Source organism: Sorghum bicolor, chromosome 1 (assembly GCF_000003195.3).
Source record: "Sorghum bicolor cultivar BTx623 chromosome 1, Sorghum_bicolor_NCBIv3, whole genome shotgun sequence".
Taxonomy (NCBI): Eukaryota; Viridiplantae; Streptophyta; class Magnoliopsida; order Poales; family Poaceae; genus Sorghum; species Sorghum bicolor.
In genome coordinates this window covers 9,603,465-9,620,813 of record NC_012870.2, presented here as the reverse complement: position 1 = coordinate 9,620,813, position 17,349 = coordinate 9,603,465, and the positions used below count along the sequence as shown (strand labels likewise).

General features: G+C 43.0%; 2 protein-coding genes across 4 annotated transcripts; one reads left to right on the top strand and one right to left on the bottom strand.

The window, feature by feature from the left end:
• LOC8063407 (serine/threonine protein kinase KIN1) lies at positions 547-5,661 on the top strand. 3 transcript variants are annotated; one of them, XM_021455456.1, is made up of 6 exons: positions 547-1,022; positions 1,336-1,764; positions 1,913-2,664; positions 3,546-3,737; positions 4,482-4,643; positions 4,773-5,661. In XM_021455456.1, the coding sequence occupies exons 1-6, from the start codon at positions 815-817 to the stop codon at positions 5,229-5,231; spliced, it is 2,202 nt and encodes a 733-aa protein (XP_021311131.1). In that variant the 5' UTR covers positions 547-814; the 3' UTR covers positions 5,232-5,661. The 3 variants fall into 3 exon arrangements, with proteins under 3 accessions (XP_021311131.1, XP_021311126.1, XP_002466600.1); XM_021455451.1 differs by having other exon boundaries at positions 1,847-2,664; XM_002466555.2 differs by having other exon boundaries at positions 1,835-2,664.
• LOC110433883 lies at positions 11,819-12,545 on the bottom strand. The gene is made up of 2 exons (XM_021456840.1): positions 12,464-12,545; positions 11,819-12,386 (listed from the first exon to the last, which is right to left on the bottom strand). The coding sequence occupies exons 1-2, from the start codon at positions 12,522-12,524 to the stop codon at positions 11,938-11,940; spliced, it is 510 nt and encodes a 169-aa protein (XP_021312515.1). The 5' UTR covers positions 12,525-12,545; the 3' UTR covers positions 11,819-11,937.

Below are 17,349 nucleotides of genomic sequence, written 5' to 3'. Positions count from 1 at the left end.
AAAAATACAATTATAGAAACTATGTCTGTTAAACTAGCTCAAATTTGATCCAGTTTACAGTAAATACTATTAGCATTTATATCTCCAAATAAATTAATTATAAAAATATATTCTTCTGGTACTTATTTTGTTTCATTAGTGTTAGTATTTTTTTATTATTTTAGTTATAATTTCAAGTGTTTGACTCATCGAAAAACATTCTGTTAGTTTCTCTCTCACGCTATCTTTACTATAATTTCAAGTGTTTGACTCATCGAAAAACATTCTGTTAGTTACCTCAAAAAGAGCGGTGGAGATAGGTGGAGCGTGATATTTTACGGCGAGGGAACAGCGCGAGACGCGAGCGAGCTCACATGGGGACTGCTGAGCGGGCCGTATAGCGCAGGCATGAGACTGCGAAGCAGGCCGAACAAGCCGGCCCATGCGCGGGAGTGGAGAGACCCTGAAAAATTGGTCCGCAAGGTGCATGACGCAGACCTTGTCGGCCCGAAGCGTCGCCTACGAAGTACGAACCCCCACCCTTACCCTTTTGCCCCGGGCCTCTCTGTGAATTTGTCTTCGTCTTCCTCCATTTCGAATTTTGTGGTTTCCTCCCCATTCCCTCCCCGGCTCCCTCTCCAGCCGCTCGCTTCGATTCGCTTCAGCTCTGCCTCCCCGTCTCATGGCCACCTCCCAGCCCACGCCTCGCGACGCCTCCCCAGCCCGCTGCTGACTGCGCCGATTCACCCACCCACAGTCGGCCGTCAGGCAACCCTAGCGCCGCCGATCCGCCGCTCCGGCGAGATGCCGGTGGGCCCCATCGCCGCCGCCGTCTATGGAGAACAGGGATAGCTTCCCTCGGCCCCCAGCGCCCTCCTACGCCCCCGCAACCAGAGCCGTTAAGGGCATCGCGGTCCCTGCCGGCGGGGACACGGCCGCCACCAAGCTGACGTCGTCGTCGGGGTCGTCCTCGTCCCTCACGCTCTCCCCTCCCCGCTTCATGCAAGAGCTTCATGCGGCTGTCAAGCGGCAGAGGCCTTTCGGTGAGTGGATTCGGTTGTGGACCCCTACCCTCCTCTGATGTTGTTTCCGTCTAGGGTTCTAGTTTATGTTTGGCGCTTCTCCCATGTGAATCTAAGTACTCGTATGTTGATGCATGTTACCTTCTGTATATTTCCGATTTACTGGGTACCCTATATCATGCTTGCACCTGATTTCGTGGTTTTGTCACTGTCGTTGGAACTGTCTGTGATGTTGTCTCGAGTTTGTAAACTGTTGGTATTCCAAACTGTGTTGGTATCCAAATGAATTATGTCAGATATGATATGGATCAGCTTCTAACTGACCTTGCCCCAGGTCCAATGCAGTCTAAACTTCCAAGAGCAACACGGGTCCTGGTTTCCGGAGGTGAGTGTGGAAATAAAGTTGGTGCCAGCGCTTCTGTTGCGAAACACCCTGAACAAAAAGTTACGCAGACTCAGAGAGGCCTATTGGTACCCTCTAGGTTGCCAAATGCGACGCCTGATCAAAGCACTCCTAAATTAGGGTCCTCTACCCCAGATGAGTTGATGTTGACATCTTCCTCGTCAGTGTTGAAAGGCACCATTGATACCCATGCACAAAGTGTTGGCCAGAAGAATAATGAGGCTAATCTGTTGATTGATACGGAGAAGTCAGCTCTGGAAGCTTTGCCATCTCAAACTACGTCATGCAATGCATTGATTGGGGAAAGTTTCAAGAAAGGACAGCTTGATTTGGATGGTAATCCACAGTTGACGTCACAAAGTAAGAAACCTTTTCTTTGATACTTTACTGCAAAGTCGTGTACATGTTTAGTTATCAGTTTACATTGCAGGTGATAATATAGGCATCACTGTTGATAGTAGAATGGACAGTATGTTGTCTTATCTACATGATGTTTCATTGACGGCAGGAGACAATTTTCCTGCAAATCAAGGAGCTCAGTACGATCACCAGCAGAACCATCAGGAGCTTGAAATTGTTGGTGCGCCTAATTTGTCTCGGAGAGGGATCGATGAGGCTCGTAATCACAATCATGGAGAGCCAATGACTCGTTTCTCTGCCATTGGGTCATCTGTCACTGCCATTTCTCTACACTCAGGGCCTACTGTCCAAAGTTCACAAACTCCGCAGGTTAGCAGATACACTTCACCAGTGCAGATGCCAGAATCTGCTGTAGAATCATCCAAGGGTGTACTGGGCCATGGTTCTCAAAAGGAGCACGGTGGTGCAACTGGTGTCGGTGATTGGAATCCCCACAACCAGCAGGTTCAAAATCTAGGCAATGGTGCCACGGACAAAGCTGTTTCCAGCATTGGCAGATTGCGTTCCGAAGGATTACTTGCAAATGATCAGTCTACATCTGCCAGGGATGGTGGTGCTTCCCAACCAAACAAGGGTCAGAAGGAGCGCCACAAAAAGAATTATGATCCTAATGTTTTCTTTAAGGTGAATGGGAAACTTTATCAGAAACTTGGTAAAATAGGATCTGGAGGTAGCAGTGAAGTTCATAAAGTCATATCATCAGATTGCATAATATATGCCTTGAAAAAGATCAAGCTTAGAGGCCGTGACTACCCTACTGCATATGGGTTTTGTCAAGAAATTGAGTACTTAAATAAGTTGAAAGGAAAGAGCAATATCATTCAGATGATTGATTACGAGGTACCAAGTTCCTAACTTTGTCTCCATTTTTTTTCTATTTTGGTATCTTTGTGCTACCGAAATAGTGACTGCATTGTCTTCCTCTCCTCGTAGAACTTACTCTTGAATTATAATCTTCATTTCCTGCCTCTATGTAACCAACTTTATGTAAACATTTACAGTTTACTTAGTTTCCATAGGATCATTATTAATTATGATCAATGAATAGAATAAGGATCTATATTGGTATTTTTTTCCCTCACACTTTTTATAAAAACAGATATGAAACTTCACCTGCATCATTCATTCATATCATAAACTTACCAGACAATATTACTAGACTCCACTGCTGTTTCCTGGTCCTAGTTGCACATTACTAGATGATGCACATTCACCTGTAGGACATCTAGCTGGTAACATCTGTATCATATGTGGTGTTATTTTGAGTTTTTTATCTGAGTTATTATCCAGTTAGTGTGTGCAGTACCCTCTGTTGCCTCGACCTAATAACGTTATCATGTCTGCAAAATTCTGCAATTTACTTTCAGTACTTAAAGAACTACAGCTGTTGCTTTTCTATATTTAGAATCTTTGGTACAAGCTCAAGTACTAGACAATTGCAATGATCGTATTTACAGGATTTGTGTTATATATACAGGATTTTAAATTGTAGGCCATATGTAAAGGGCTGTAAATTGTGTGTGGTGAATGGTGACAAAGATTTTAACCACATTGCCATATGATTGTAATTTGTCAGCAGCTACTGGCTATCTAAAATACACCTGATGTCAATTTTTTTTCCTTATTGGTTTTCATAGAATAATTTTACTTGTTACACAAATTATCCATTCTATCTCCAGAATGACATATTCTGATATGCCTATGGATTTTGCATCAACCAGGTCACTGATAAGAGTTTACTTCTAGAAAGTTCTGTGCCACCCAGGGATGGAAGAATTAAGGATGATCACTTTATTTATATGGTCCTGGAGTATGGTGAAATCGACTTGGCTAACATGGTTGCTCTGAAGTGGAAAGAGAGACACAACTGTAATATGAAAATTGATGAAAATTGGCTACGCTTTTATTGGCAGGTAACCTTCATTTTATTCGAAATAGACTAAATGAGGCATCTGGATACTGGATAATTAGGCTGTACTGTAGCTAAAGATGAGATTTCATGCTATAGTGTCCTCAAACCAAAAGTCATATTTTATTTCAATTAAATGAAGTCGTTATATATTATTGTTACTAGTCGTATTAACCCTTCATGGCTAGTTCCATTAGTTTTATTCTTTAAAGACTGCTGGGTAGGTAGCTAGGTCAATTGTATTTACTGGCCAACTGGTTTCTGGTTCTGCTACTAGTTTTTGTTTTATCTATGCTGAGCAAGTTATCTAAGTTCTTCTAGATTTATGCAAAAACTTTGAAAGAAAAAAAAATTGCACGGAACTTGTTGTATCTTGTTGCCCAATGAGATAATGAACCCTATGTGAACTTAGTGTTTTAGTTGCATACTCTCATCATTCCATTTCTCTTCACAGCACACAATGTGCATTGACCAAGGAAATACTAGTTTCAAGGAAAACAACAATGTGAAATAACGATGCCATAATATTACCTATTCTTTCTATTCAAGCATTTAATTAGGGGTAGGTACTAGGTAGTAGAAAAATTGTAATAACTATACCCTTGGCATCTTCAATGGACAAACATTGTGTAACGTTTTTTCCAAAGGCCATTGACAAACATAGTGAAACGAAGGGAGTAATAAGTGATGTGAGCTTTTCAGACACCTTTTGATGTTTTTTTTCTTCTTCTTTTTGTTTCTACTGTAGCAAATGCTTGAAGCTGTCAGTACAATACATGAGGAACGAATAGTCCACTCGGATTTGAAGCCTGCAAACTTTATGCTTGTGAGGGGCTCTCTTAAACTAATCGACTTTGGCATTGCCAAGGCTATAATGAATGATACAACAAATATTCAACGTGATGCTCAGGTACCATGTTACAGTTATAGCATTTCTTTGTTGGCGTCACTTGTATATTAACAATATTACCATTATCTCGAGTTACGTGTGTTGTTTTTTATGAAAGGCTAATTGTGGTTTTCTCACTGCACTGAGCAGGTAGGGACTCTGAACTACATGTCACCTGAAGCATTCATGTGCAATGATACGGACTCGGGTGGTAATGTTATCAAGTGCGGGCGCCCCTCTGATATTTGGTCTCTTGGCTGTATACTTTACCAGATGGTGTATGGTAAGACACCATTTGCAGACTACAAGACTTTCTGGGCCAAATATAAAGAAGTCACTGATAGGAACCACAAGATCATGTATGAACCAGTTGACAACCCATGGCTAATTGATTTGATGCAAAGGTGTCTCGCCTGGGACCGAAATGAACGATGGAGGATACCTCAACTTCTCAAGCACCCATTCCTCAATCCGCCAGTTCCAAAGGATCTACCGCCCTCTGACAATGATCCATGTAGGTTGCTCATGGAGAGGATCAGAGTCCACTGGGATAATCCGGTGGTTCAAAAATTCCATAGTTTAATTCAAGAACTCGATGGGGATCAGTAGAAATGGGTTTTTAACGATCTTGATAGATACTCGATCTAGGGCCTGGGTAGTGGTGGCACTAGTGTTTTTGTTTCTGTATCGTTCCTGATTGATAGGTTATCTGTTGTAATTTGTAAATAGAGTAGCGGCATTGGTTGAAGACGTCGGAGCATATTTTGATGGTGCCCTGGCATTTTTTGCTTCCTGGTGTTTGGAGGTTGCTGTAAGACTTTGTCAGAAATGGCAGGTAGTTAACGTCTGTCATTGTTCGTTTGGATGATAAGTCATGGCAGAAAGTACTGTTGGCTGATTTGTTGTGAGAGAAAAACACTGTTGAATTTCTGTCAGATTCGGCTGATAAGCTTAGGTGTAAATAGCTGAACCAATTAGTACTCAATGGTCAGTGAGAATCGTCCAGTTTTGAACTGCGAATGTGAATCTGGTTTGCACCCCCCTTCTCCTATTACAAGATTTTTTTTTATTTTTTTTTTTTGCTTGTGCACTCCAGTGGGGCACCGGGCACGTTATGTTTTTAGCAGATATGTTTGTAACCCGTTCGGCATTGGAGGTTTGGGCTCTGGTGCCCTGTGTTTCTTGTCCATGCTCTCCCTGCCACCTGTGGAGGTGAAAGATGATCCACAATTCCGTTTGCCCTTGTACGCTTTATTTGATAGTGAACTGGGGCCTTGTTTAGTTAGAAAAAATTATAAAATAGATATTATAGCACTTTTGTTTGTATTTGACAAATATTATCCGATCATGGACTAATTAGATTTAAAATATTTAAGTAAAATATGTAATTAGTTATTTTTTAATCTATATTTAATGCTCTATTTATGTGCGCAAGATTATATTTAATTTATATTTTACTAATGTATCCAAACATTAGTAAATTTTAATACAACCAATCAAACTTGTGGCCCTGCACGCCTGCACCAAAACCCAGCTCTGCATGTGTGCAATACTCGAGGCCTCGTACCCGATCGACCGCTTTCAGCTCTGACGACGCCGTCGGGGCGCGTCGCTAAACTAGGGCCTTGTTTAGGCCTTGTTTAATGTAAAAAGTTTTTGGATTTTGACACTGTAGTATTTTTGTTTTTATTTGATAAATATTATCTAATTATGAAGTAATTAGGCTTAAAAGATTCGTCTCGTGATTTATAGGTAAACTGTGCAATTAGTTATTCTTTTTATCTATATTTAATACTTATGCATGTGCTGCAAGATTCGATGTAACGGGGGAATCTTGTAAAGTTTTGGGTTTTGGGGTGCATCTAAATAAGGCCTTTGTTCATCCAAAACCAAAAACTTTTCAAGATTCTCCGTCACATCGAATCTTACGGCACATACATAGAATACTAAATAAGACGAAAATAAAAACTAATTATACAATTTACCTGTAAATAGCGAGATGAATCTTTTAAGCTTAGTTACTCTATAATTGAATAATATTTTGTCAAATAAAAACAAAAAATACTACAGTTCCGAAAACCAAAAAAATTCGGAACTAAACAAGACCTAGATATGACTGCCGCAGGGATGCCGACCGCCGAGAGGCACCGAACCATTCCTTTGGGTTTTCGGCCGAAGCGCAATATCGCCACGGCTCCCGAACATCAGTCACGGCGCTGCCGCGGTGCCGCCGGCAGTGACGGACCGCAGACTGTTTCGGCAGGCCGGCACTCGCGAGTCGCGAGGGCACCGGCTCTCGTGGGGTGGGCGGCGACTGTTTCCATGTCAGCGGTGGATGTCCGATTGCTGGTGTGACGGGACTGACTAACGTGAAGCCTTTGGTCCCGGGTGTCTTTGAAAAGGAAACCAAAGTTTCACGGACGTCATAATGGAAGGGGGATCCGCGGGTTCGACGCCTCGGCATTGTCATGGCTGAGCTGAAGATAGGAATCTGGTCGGTGACACTGTTGGCCCGCTGGACGTGGGCACATGTATCAGCTACTACGACAGATGTGACGTTACGCCCGATAAACATGTTCCTCGCCCAAGATGTGTTCAGTGGTGTAGCAAATGTGTGCCCTTCGTTTGCTCGCTTTGTTTAGTTTCTATTTTTTTTTACGGTACCGTAGTATTTTCGTTCTTATTTGATAAATAGTGTTCAATATGGACTAGCTAGGCTTAAAAGATTCATCTCACGATTTACAGATAAATTGTACAATTAAATTTTTTTCATCTATTTTTGATGCTCCATTCATGTGCCGTAAGATTCGATGTGATGGAAAATTTAAAAAAATGATTTTTGGGTGAACTAAACAAGACCCTAGTTCGCTACTTAACCCGAATAAATTTGTACATACCGATGTGGAATGTCTTTTGGTTGTAGTTGTTGCTATCATTCTGCCCCAGCAAGTAGTAAGGACATGCAGGTATGGTGGTTGTGCCAGTTGAGGAAGGCAAATTTCGATGCTACTGGAATCACTAAGGCCATTCTTGGATTAAGTATCATAGTGCGTTGTAAAGTCAACTAAATGCTGAGATGGAAGAGAGAAGAGAAAAAAGAGGAAAATCGGGCTATAAGCTTACAGCCAGTTTAGACACAGAAACAAGAAACTTTGTGAGAGAAATAAGTGGGTCATATATTAATAATAGATAGCTAACTATTGTATGGATGGGCTGGAAGAAGGCTGTAAGGAATCTTACAGCCAGTAAGTGGGATGTATTATTAACCTTGCTCTTAATAGGAGTTTTATGACACAGTTTACCAATATATCCATATTTTGGAAACAGTGCATAAGAGTTTCATGGAGATGAAACTCTCTTTACTTCCATGAAACTCTTATCATCTCTCTTCATTCATATAGCATCATACTAATATATTTAATGTGCATGAAACTCTAATGAAACCCCCATTTAGACCAGCCTAAGAGCAAGGCTGATAATACAGCCAGCTGCTGGCTATAAGGATTTTTTACAACCTTCTTGCAGCTCACTTATATAATGGTTAACTCATCACTATTAAATATTAATACATAACCCACTTGTCTCTCTCACAAACTTTCTTGGTTTTTGTGTCTGAGTCACCTGTAAGCTTACAGCCCGCTTTTACTCTCTCTCTCCGTCGGCTTACAACCTACTATAATATTTGCTCTAAGGTCATCCTCAATGTAGATTTCATGACCCAGTTTTCAACACATACATATTTTGAAAATAGTACATGAGAGTTTTATGGAGATGAAAGTCTCTCTACTTCTATGAAACTTTTATCATCTCTCTTTTTATTAATACAGTGTCATATTAATATATTTAATGTGTATAAAATTTTAATAAAACTTCATTTAGACTGACCGCAACAGCAAGGCAGGCTGCTAGGGGCGTTGGCCTAAAACGATTATAGCCTACATAGGTGTAGCAGTGCCTAGTGGCCCTGTTCGATTTCACATGATAATTTTTATCACCTATCATATCGAAAGTTTAGACATATTCATAAAGTACTAAATATATATTATTTGTAAAACTAAAACAATAGGTAGAGGATAATCTGAAAGACGAATCTTTTGAGTTTAGTTAGTCCATAATTAGACACTCATTACAAAAAAAACAAAAATACTACCGTATCACTCCAAACTAAACACTTCTCTAACACACTAGTAGCCTATGGCCATGCAAGTGCTCTGACTCTAGTACTGTTGTCCCATAAAAAACACTGTGAAACTGTACTACTCTACTCTCTCCATCTCACAAATAAAACAGATTTTTTTACTTCTATGATTCATACTTATTAAAAAATTTAATAAATATTATTTATTTTTATGACTTATTTTATTATTAGATATATGTTTATAATGATTTATTTATTTTATTATTTATAAAAAATTAAATAAAATAAATTTTCAAACATAAATCATATCAATCAAAGATATGTATTTATTTGTGAGACGGAGGATTAGCTCCCCCAACGCACCCGACGATAACTGCTTACCACTTTGGACAGATAAAGGACTAGGAGCAGGAGATTCTACCACCGTACGAGACAACTAAAGAATGTGAGGCCTTGTTTAGTTAGAAAAAAATAGTTTTAGCTATTGTAGTATTTTTGTTTGTATTTGTTAATTATTGTTTAATTATAGATTAACTAGGTTTAAAAAATTGTCTTGCAAATTATAAACAAAATGTGCAATTAGTTAATTTTTTATTTATATTTAATATTCTATGCATGTGTCTAAAATATTTGATGTGACGAAAAATTTTAAAATTTTTTGAAAACTAAACAAGACCTGAGATGGACGACAAATGCATAAGTGGAGGTTGTGGCTAATATCCACTTGTAGCGTTGGGAAGCCCTAATATCAATGTTTTAAAAGTTTTATTTAGAAGAATTCTAGAAATTTAAGCTTCAAGGAGTACTATCAAATGACCGCAGCTACCTGTCTTACTGTCACAGTCACCACACCGCGTGATCCAAGTACAAAAACCTGGCCCTATATATATAGGCCTTGTTTAGTTCACCCCGAAATCCAAAAAGTTTTCAAGATTCTCTGTCACATCGAATCTTGCGGCACATGCATAAAACATTAAATATAGATGAAAATAAAAACTAATCACACAGTTTGACTGTAAATCGCGAGACGAATCTTTTGACCTTAGTTAGTCTATGATTGGATAATATTTACCACAAACAAACGAAAGTGCTACAGTTCCGAAAACTGAAAATAAGGCCTTGTTTAGTTCCGAAAACTGAAAAGTTTTTGGAACTGTAGCACTTTCGTTTTTATTTGACAAACATTATCCAATCATAGAGTAATTAGACTTAAAAGATTCATCTCGTGATTTACAGGTAAACTGTGTAATTAGTTTTTATTTTCGTCTATATTTAATACTCCATGCATGTGGCGTAAGATTCGATGTGACAGGTAATCTTGAAAAGATTTTGGTTTTTGGGGTGAACTATACAAGGCCTAAACAAGGCCATAGCCAGTGAGTGGCCGCTGACCGGACTCACCACTCTCCATAGTGAGCACCAACGCAATGGTTTAATTAATTCATGTTAATGGTTCCCCATCAGGACTGAGGACCACGAAGTTAGTCAGGTACGTTTACCTGCACCCGCACGTCTCCCACCCCCTCGCGCCCCACATTTCCGCAAACGTGCATGACCCTGCCACAGCCGGTCAAGGTCGCAAATGGTCGCCCTCTCTGCCCACAACAGTTGGAACCAGAGAATGAGCGACGCGAGACGATGCAGAGATCAATGATTATTAATAAATCTATCCGCCACCACACATGATCGACGAGACGACAGGCGTACGGCATGCAGTGGACGCACGCTAGAGTGGAGCAGGCACAGCCCAGCCCACGCACGGGCACGCGAGCGGGGGCCGGCGAGGCCTATCCGCCTAGTATGTCGCGCTCCGGTCCGGCCGACGGGAGACTGGCGCATGTGAGCGACGTGCGCGCGGGCGGCCACCCCCCATCACTCCATCAGGTGTGCGCCGTGCGCGTGGCCGGGGGGGCCGAAACCGAGACAGGCCCGCGTGGCGCGCGCGGTCGCTCGGCCGGGACAACTGACGGCAGCGCGGGGCCGCGGCTAGTGCCATCCCGCCCGCGCAGGCGTCGTTCTTGCTGTGGACTGTGGACGTGGGAACAGCGCCGGGGCAGGTGAGTTGGGTGGCGGGCGGTGAGCAGATCATTTGAGTTGGCGACGCGGTCAGGACAGACAGCGTGTTTTTCTGAGTTGACTTTTGTCAAAAGTCAGATTCAGGATGCTGCGGCCGGCCGGCGCGGCCTTCTAGGCCTTTATTTAGGTCCGATCGACGTTTGCTGGCGCCTTCTTGTAACGAAATGCTCAAAGATTTCATGTCACTTGTCAGCAAGGTAAACCCTACTCCGTCAAACTCGATCGTCGTCTATTCCCCGCCATGCATGCCTGACTCTGTCTATATCTGCGAAAAGTGTACAAGGTCCTTGTTTACTGCTAAGAGAAAAGGATTATTTGTGCTTCCGGAGTCGCATTACATTGAATTGAACACCCTTCCTCTAGTCAATGAAATGATGCCAATCCAATAGTAAAGTCATCGCGCGTACGTGGTCCCATTCAGCAAAGTTGGATTCGTCGACCTCGACCTCGACCGCTTCTCCGATCCTCCAGTAATAAGTTCTAGAAAACGATGATGATGAGGCAATTAGCCCGGTTGCGTTCGGCGTACTAGCAGCAGCCAAAAATCAGAGAAGCAAAAAAGCGAAGACGTGTGTGGACGTCATATCTTTGTCCCCGGCAAAACCTTAACACACCAGCCCCTAGGCCGTGTTTACTTCCTGAAGTATTTTGCCAAATTGCCAAAAAACAAAAAGAATATGCAGCGCATCAAAAATCTGACACGAACTATTTTGGTTTTGGTGTTTACTTCCAATCTTTTTTGCAAAATGGGGCTGTAATAAATGTCCCCCATGCACTTCCATGCACATGCGTGCCTTGCATGTTGTTACAGGTGTTTTGCATGGTTTTGCATGCCCTGCATGCCTGCATATTCTTAACATGACAAGTTCTTTATTCATCATTTATTATAAATATTCAATCAACAGAATGTCAACAATTAATCAGTACAATTATCCAAGACTATTACAACCACAATGTGTCCTCAACAACATTACAAATACATCACAGCTCGTATATGTCCTCACATTCACAGTACATGATGATGTTCAAACTATCATCAACCATTCACAGATTCCACAGTAAATGAACAAAACGAAACTTAAGTTTAACCACACAAAACTGTTAAGAACGACTTGCCAAAGCATAAGCAAGCGAATCACGGAATGTACCCATCGGGTTCGCTGCATCATCCACAACCTCTGGTGGTGGTTGATCCTCATATGCTTGTCTCGGCACATAGTTCTCATTACTGTCACACCTATGAAAATGCTTATCTGCTATGCCACTGGTCCTCATAAAATTATGCAGGGCCATACATGCAACTATGATTCTGGATTGCTTATGAGGTGCATACGGAGGGATCTTTTGCAAGATCCGCCACTTCATTTTCAAAACTCCAAATGATCTCTCAATGACATTTCTAAGAGAAGAGTGAGCGTAATTGAAGATTTCTTCTTTACCTTCCGGCTCGGGGCCGTCCCGAAAGTCCTGCAGATGGTACTTGGATCCCTTGTAAGGAGCAAGGTAACCCTGTTGGTTGACATACCCAGAGTCCACCAGGTAGTATTTCCCTGCATGAGCAAATACAAACTTAGGCGCACTTACTTAAATCATGAAACACCAGTTGCACTAAACAGTAAGTTAGTACCTTGTGGTGGATGTGGAAACACGGCGCTGTATGTTGTTGTCGAATCATTGAACACTCTCATGTCATGGACAGATCCAGGCCAACCAGCATTCACAAATCTGAATCTCATGTCAAAGTCACAACAGGCCATCACATTTTGTGTAGTGATACCCTTGCGGCACATGTGCTGGACAAACATGTCATTTGGTACCACACAGTGCACATGAGTCCCATCTATAGCCCCTATGCAATTGTTGAAGTACGGATAGAACCTAGAATTTCTTAGCCTTGGATGCAATGTTCTAAATTCTGGGTCCACTGGCTTAATGATGTCTGCAGCAAGTCTAACAAGACTGTTTAGAACTCTATTGAACATTTTTGAGACAGTCCCCAGCGACCTCTCAAATCTGTCCTCAGCTTGCCTAACAGACTGTGGTGCTCCTACCATCCATAAGAACATCCCTAGAGCCTCATAAGAACAAGACCTCGTAGTTGATTTCAGACCATACTTGTTTACTAATAGATCATGGAGGGTAAAGAACATCACAGGGTGCATTCTAAACATGTTGTAACTACCCTTTTCAGTTGCAAGCTTAGTGTGCACCCATTCCAATCCAGTCATCTTAGGAGTCCTGTACTCAGCCCTATTGAGGTACTTGTCAAAGTGAACAGCGAACTGGTACATACCAAGGATGAACTCATCATCCTCTTCATCAGCCATCAGGTCAGCAGACAACTCCTCCTGTGCCCTCTCCAACCTCCTGATCATCTCCTCCCTTCTAGATGCATACGCATAGTCTGTTGCCTGTCATTAACAATGAACATTCTTGTTAGTTAAGTGTAGTGCAAGATTACATATAGAGCATCATGGTGATGACCATTAGCCCAACAATCTGCCAAGTTCCAATCAACAAGCACACATGTACCACACAAATAGCACACATCTTCATACAAACCAGGTTCACAACTCATACAAACAACATAAATAGGTCCACAAATCATACAATCCGTTAAGACAAAAACAAATACATACGGCGCAGCTACCAAGTCACAGCAAAAGCCTCCCATCCTACCAAGGTGCTCCTACAAAGTCAGAGCTAAGGGTCGCCACTTCTACCAGCAAAAGAAATAGCACGGTGTTCTAGTTGTCCACCGATCCAGTCTTGAGGGCAAGGTTCTCCAGGATTCTCATGCGCACAGGCTCACTGGTGGTGGACAGGAACATGTCCATATCTGCTTCAGACTTGGCCATCTTGATCAGCCCATCCAGCAAGGTTGGCGTGGCGACGGAGATGCCCATCTCCTTCTCAGCAATCCTGGTACACTCCGCTATCTTCCAGCTAACCCCCAGCCTTAAGTTCTCCAGCGCCAGCTTGTTCTCCTTGTGCATCTCCTTCTGGAATTCAAGCCTTTCCCTGGCCATGTGAAGGTGTGAGGTCATGTGCATGTTCATGGCCCTCACTGCAGGACTCTTGGACTTGTTGTTTGGGCTAGATGCGGTGGTGCTTGTGCTGCTAGGCCTTTTGGTGCCAAGGCTCATCGGGGTCAGAGTATCCTCTTCTTAGGCTCCTTCCTCATCAGAACTGAGTACATTCAACTCAGTACGCTGCGTAGCAGCAGGGACAAATGATGTTGTGCCATCCACTGTGTTGCCCTGAAACATTTCATCCATCTGCGGCAAGTATGGAGGCAGACCAGTCGTCCTGACTCTCATGAACTCAGGTTCCTGCAACAAAACACTATATGTTCACCTTTTGACAGCCAAGTAAATGGAGTTGTGAACAGGCACAAGACATTTACCGTAGCATTGTCTTTCCACCATTTGTCTGATGCCTGGATGAAACCATCTTCATCAATGGCGAGGCCAGTGCTGGAGCGCGCAAGGTTGCAAAATTTCCACATTTTTTTCAGGTTCCTCTGTTTCCCCTGAAGCTGCTCCCTATCATGCATCAAGCCTGTAGCTGCATAGTACCTCTGAGCTAACCCCTTCCATCCGTATTTGTTCATGGCCCCTCCAGGACAGTTGCCATTGTGCATCTCTAACAAATAACAGTTGCAGTACTTCTCAACGTTCTCCGCTGTCCAGTTGGCTTTGCTCTTCACAACCTAAACGGTGCAGATCCAGACCACGAATTATAGAATACACAATGACATAACTTGCGAGGCCATTACCATTTAGAGCACAACAATGAATAGCACACAACTTGATAACCTAACACTTGATAGCACATAACAGAGGACATAGAAGACATTAACAGTTGCCATTAACAGAACATAACTGACCACATAAAACATGAGAAACACATGATGAACCTAAACATAAACGGATATACATACATGAACCCTAGAACCGTAAACCGTAAACTGCACCGATAGGAATAAAGTCATAACAGTCAACAAAACAAACACATGATGAACCTAAACGGATATACAACCAGTACCTTCCCGCCCGATGCGTTGGTGTGTTGTTCTTCATTCATGGCTCCGAGACGGCGTAGACGCGGGCCTCGGGCTGTCCGTCCCGTGGACCCGATTGCAGAGGCGCGGGGAGGACGTGCGACCGCGGCGACGAATCCTTCGTCCCCACATCCGCCCGAGACACTGGCGTGACGAGGCGGGCGGAAGTTCATCCGCCGATTTGAGCCGCCGGATGGCACGCGAACGGGAGGCGGCATCACATCCTGGTCACCGCGAAGTTGGTCAGCGTACTCGTCGAAGTCGGCTCCTGTCCACGCTTCGCCGTCGTTGAGCGCAAGGTGGTCAAACCCTAGCTGCGGGTTTGGATAGCTACTCGACCCCGCACCGGACATGAAGGGGCTGCCACCGGAGGACACAAAGAAGTCCCGGGTGAGGCCTCCAGTCGCAGATCCGGTGCGCGCCGAGGGGTTGAACGCGCCTTGGTCGCCGTCGAAGCCGCCGCCGACACCCGCCATGAGGCAAACGGCGATGCAACCGGCCGATTCTGCGGAGCTAGGGCAGCGAGAACGACGTCCAGAAGACGGACGCGTCAGGGGGAGGCGGCGTGGGTCTTCTCGGGCGGAGGCGGAGGTCGGGATGGAAGGGAGGCGTGCGGCGAGAGGTGAATGAGGCGGAGGTGAGGCGGAGGTGAATGAGGGTTTAGGGTTTCGACGGGGACGGCACGCCTTTTATACGCGGCGGTGCGCTGGCGGGCCTGACGCGAAATTCGGCCTGTACAAGGCCCGAAAGTTTTCGAGCCCGTTTACTTCCAAAAAGCCAAATGGCCAAAAATTTCGCTTTTGGCCCGAAAATTTTGGGAAGTAAACACGGCCCTAGTCGCGAGTGGTTTTCAGGACAAGCGCGGCACCTCAGGCTGGCTACTGGCTGCTGCTGCACCGTCGTTAGCTAGCTAGGAAGATGCCTCGCCGAGAGCATCACGGACGAATCGAAGATATTCGCTCTCGAGTCACTCCACCTGAAAAAGTAACGGACTCCGCAGAGCCTTCTATGCTGACCAAACCATGCATCGACTATCCAAGAACATCCAGCGTCACGTTAAGCATAAACTGCATGCTGTCAGAGATGACGAAGTTAAGTCAGTTGTTAGTCGTTACAAAATTGAATACCAGTACTCCCTCCGTTTGTTTCTAAGTGTTACATTTGATTTGTTCTAAGTTAAACATTGTAATCTTTGACTAACTATTTAAAAAAAATTCTTATAGATTGACAATATATTATGATAATATTTCTTGTTATAAATTTAAAAATAAAAATCTTCTGACATGAAGCTATATAGATTTTTTAAAATTAATAGTCAAAGATACACACGTTTGATTTACAAATCAAATGTGACACTTAGGCCTTGTTTAGTTCCCAAAAATTTTACAAAAATTTTTAGATTCTCCGTCACATCGAATCTTTAGACGCATGCATGGAGTATTAAATATAGACAAAAATAAAAACTAATTGCACAGTTTGGTCAGAATTGACAAGATGAATCTTTTAATTCTAATTAGTCTATAATTGGATAATATTATACAAACAAAAATGCTACAGTGTCGATTCCAAAAAAATTTGGAACTAAACAATGCTTTTAAAAAAATCGAATCCTAGTACTACACGCAACTAGTTCGCACGTTTTTGGTAAGTTATACTCTCTTGATTGATCAGAACCTCGAACCATGCGATTAGACGGTCCAAAACGCACTCGGTGGGTGATGCATCGGATCCCAGTGCAGGGTTCCTGTTGTTTTGGCATCGCGTATCGTATAGCTAAGGCCTTGTTTAGTTACAAAATATTTTGCAAAATTGACACTGTAGTTTTTTCGTTTGTATTTGACAAATATTATCCAATCATAGACTAACTAGGCTCAAAAGATTCGTCTCGTCAATTTCGACCAAACTGTGCAATTAGTTTTTATTTTTGTCTATATTTAATACTTTATACATGTGTCTAAAGATTCGATGTGACGAAAAATCTAAAAAATTTTGCAAAATTTGTTTGGAACTAAACAAGGCCCAAGGCAAATGGCGAATTGCCTATCGAATGGTGCGAATATTTTTATATTTATAGCCTCCGCCGCCGTCTCGATCGAAATGTGCTGCGTGCCTTCCTGCCTGCCTCGCGATCACGATCAACTCGATCTGGTGGCCTTTCGCCTTTGCTTAGCAGCGGAGTTCCGTCCCGGAAAGCCTCTCCGGCCGGTCGCTCGTAAAGAGGTCCCGTGTTCCGTGTTCGTTGGCTGTACGCGTAGTAGGTCAGTCACGGTGAAGGTAGCACGCAAAGGCACACACCTTAGGTGCTTCTATGTACACAAAGATGAAAAAAAAACATATTATGCACTAGCTTATCTCTACAGACACCCCACAAAAAGAGATCGGTAAGCCGTAAGCCAAGTACGTCATGAGCTCCACCTTCCTCCCACCGGTCCATAACAGTGGGATAAAGC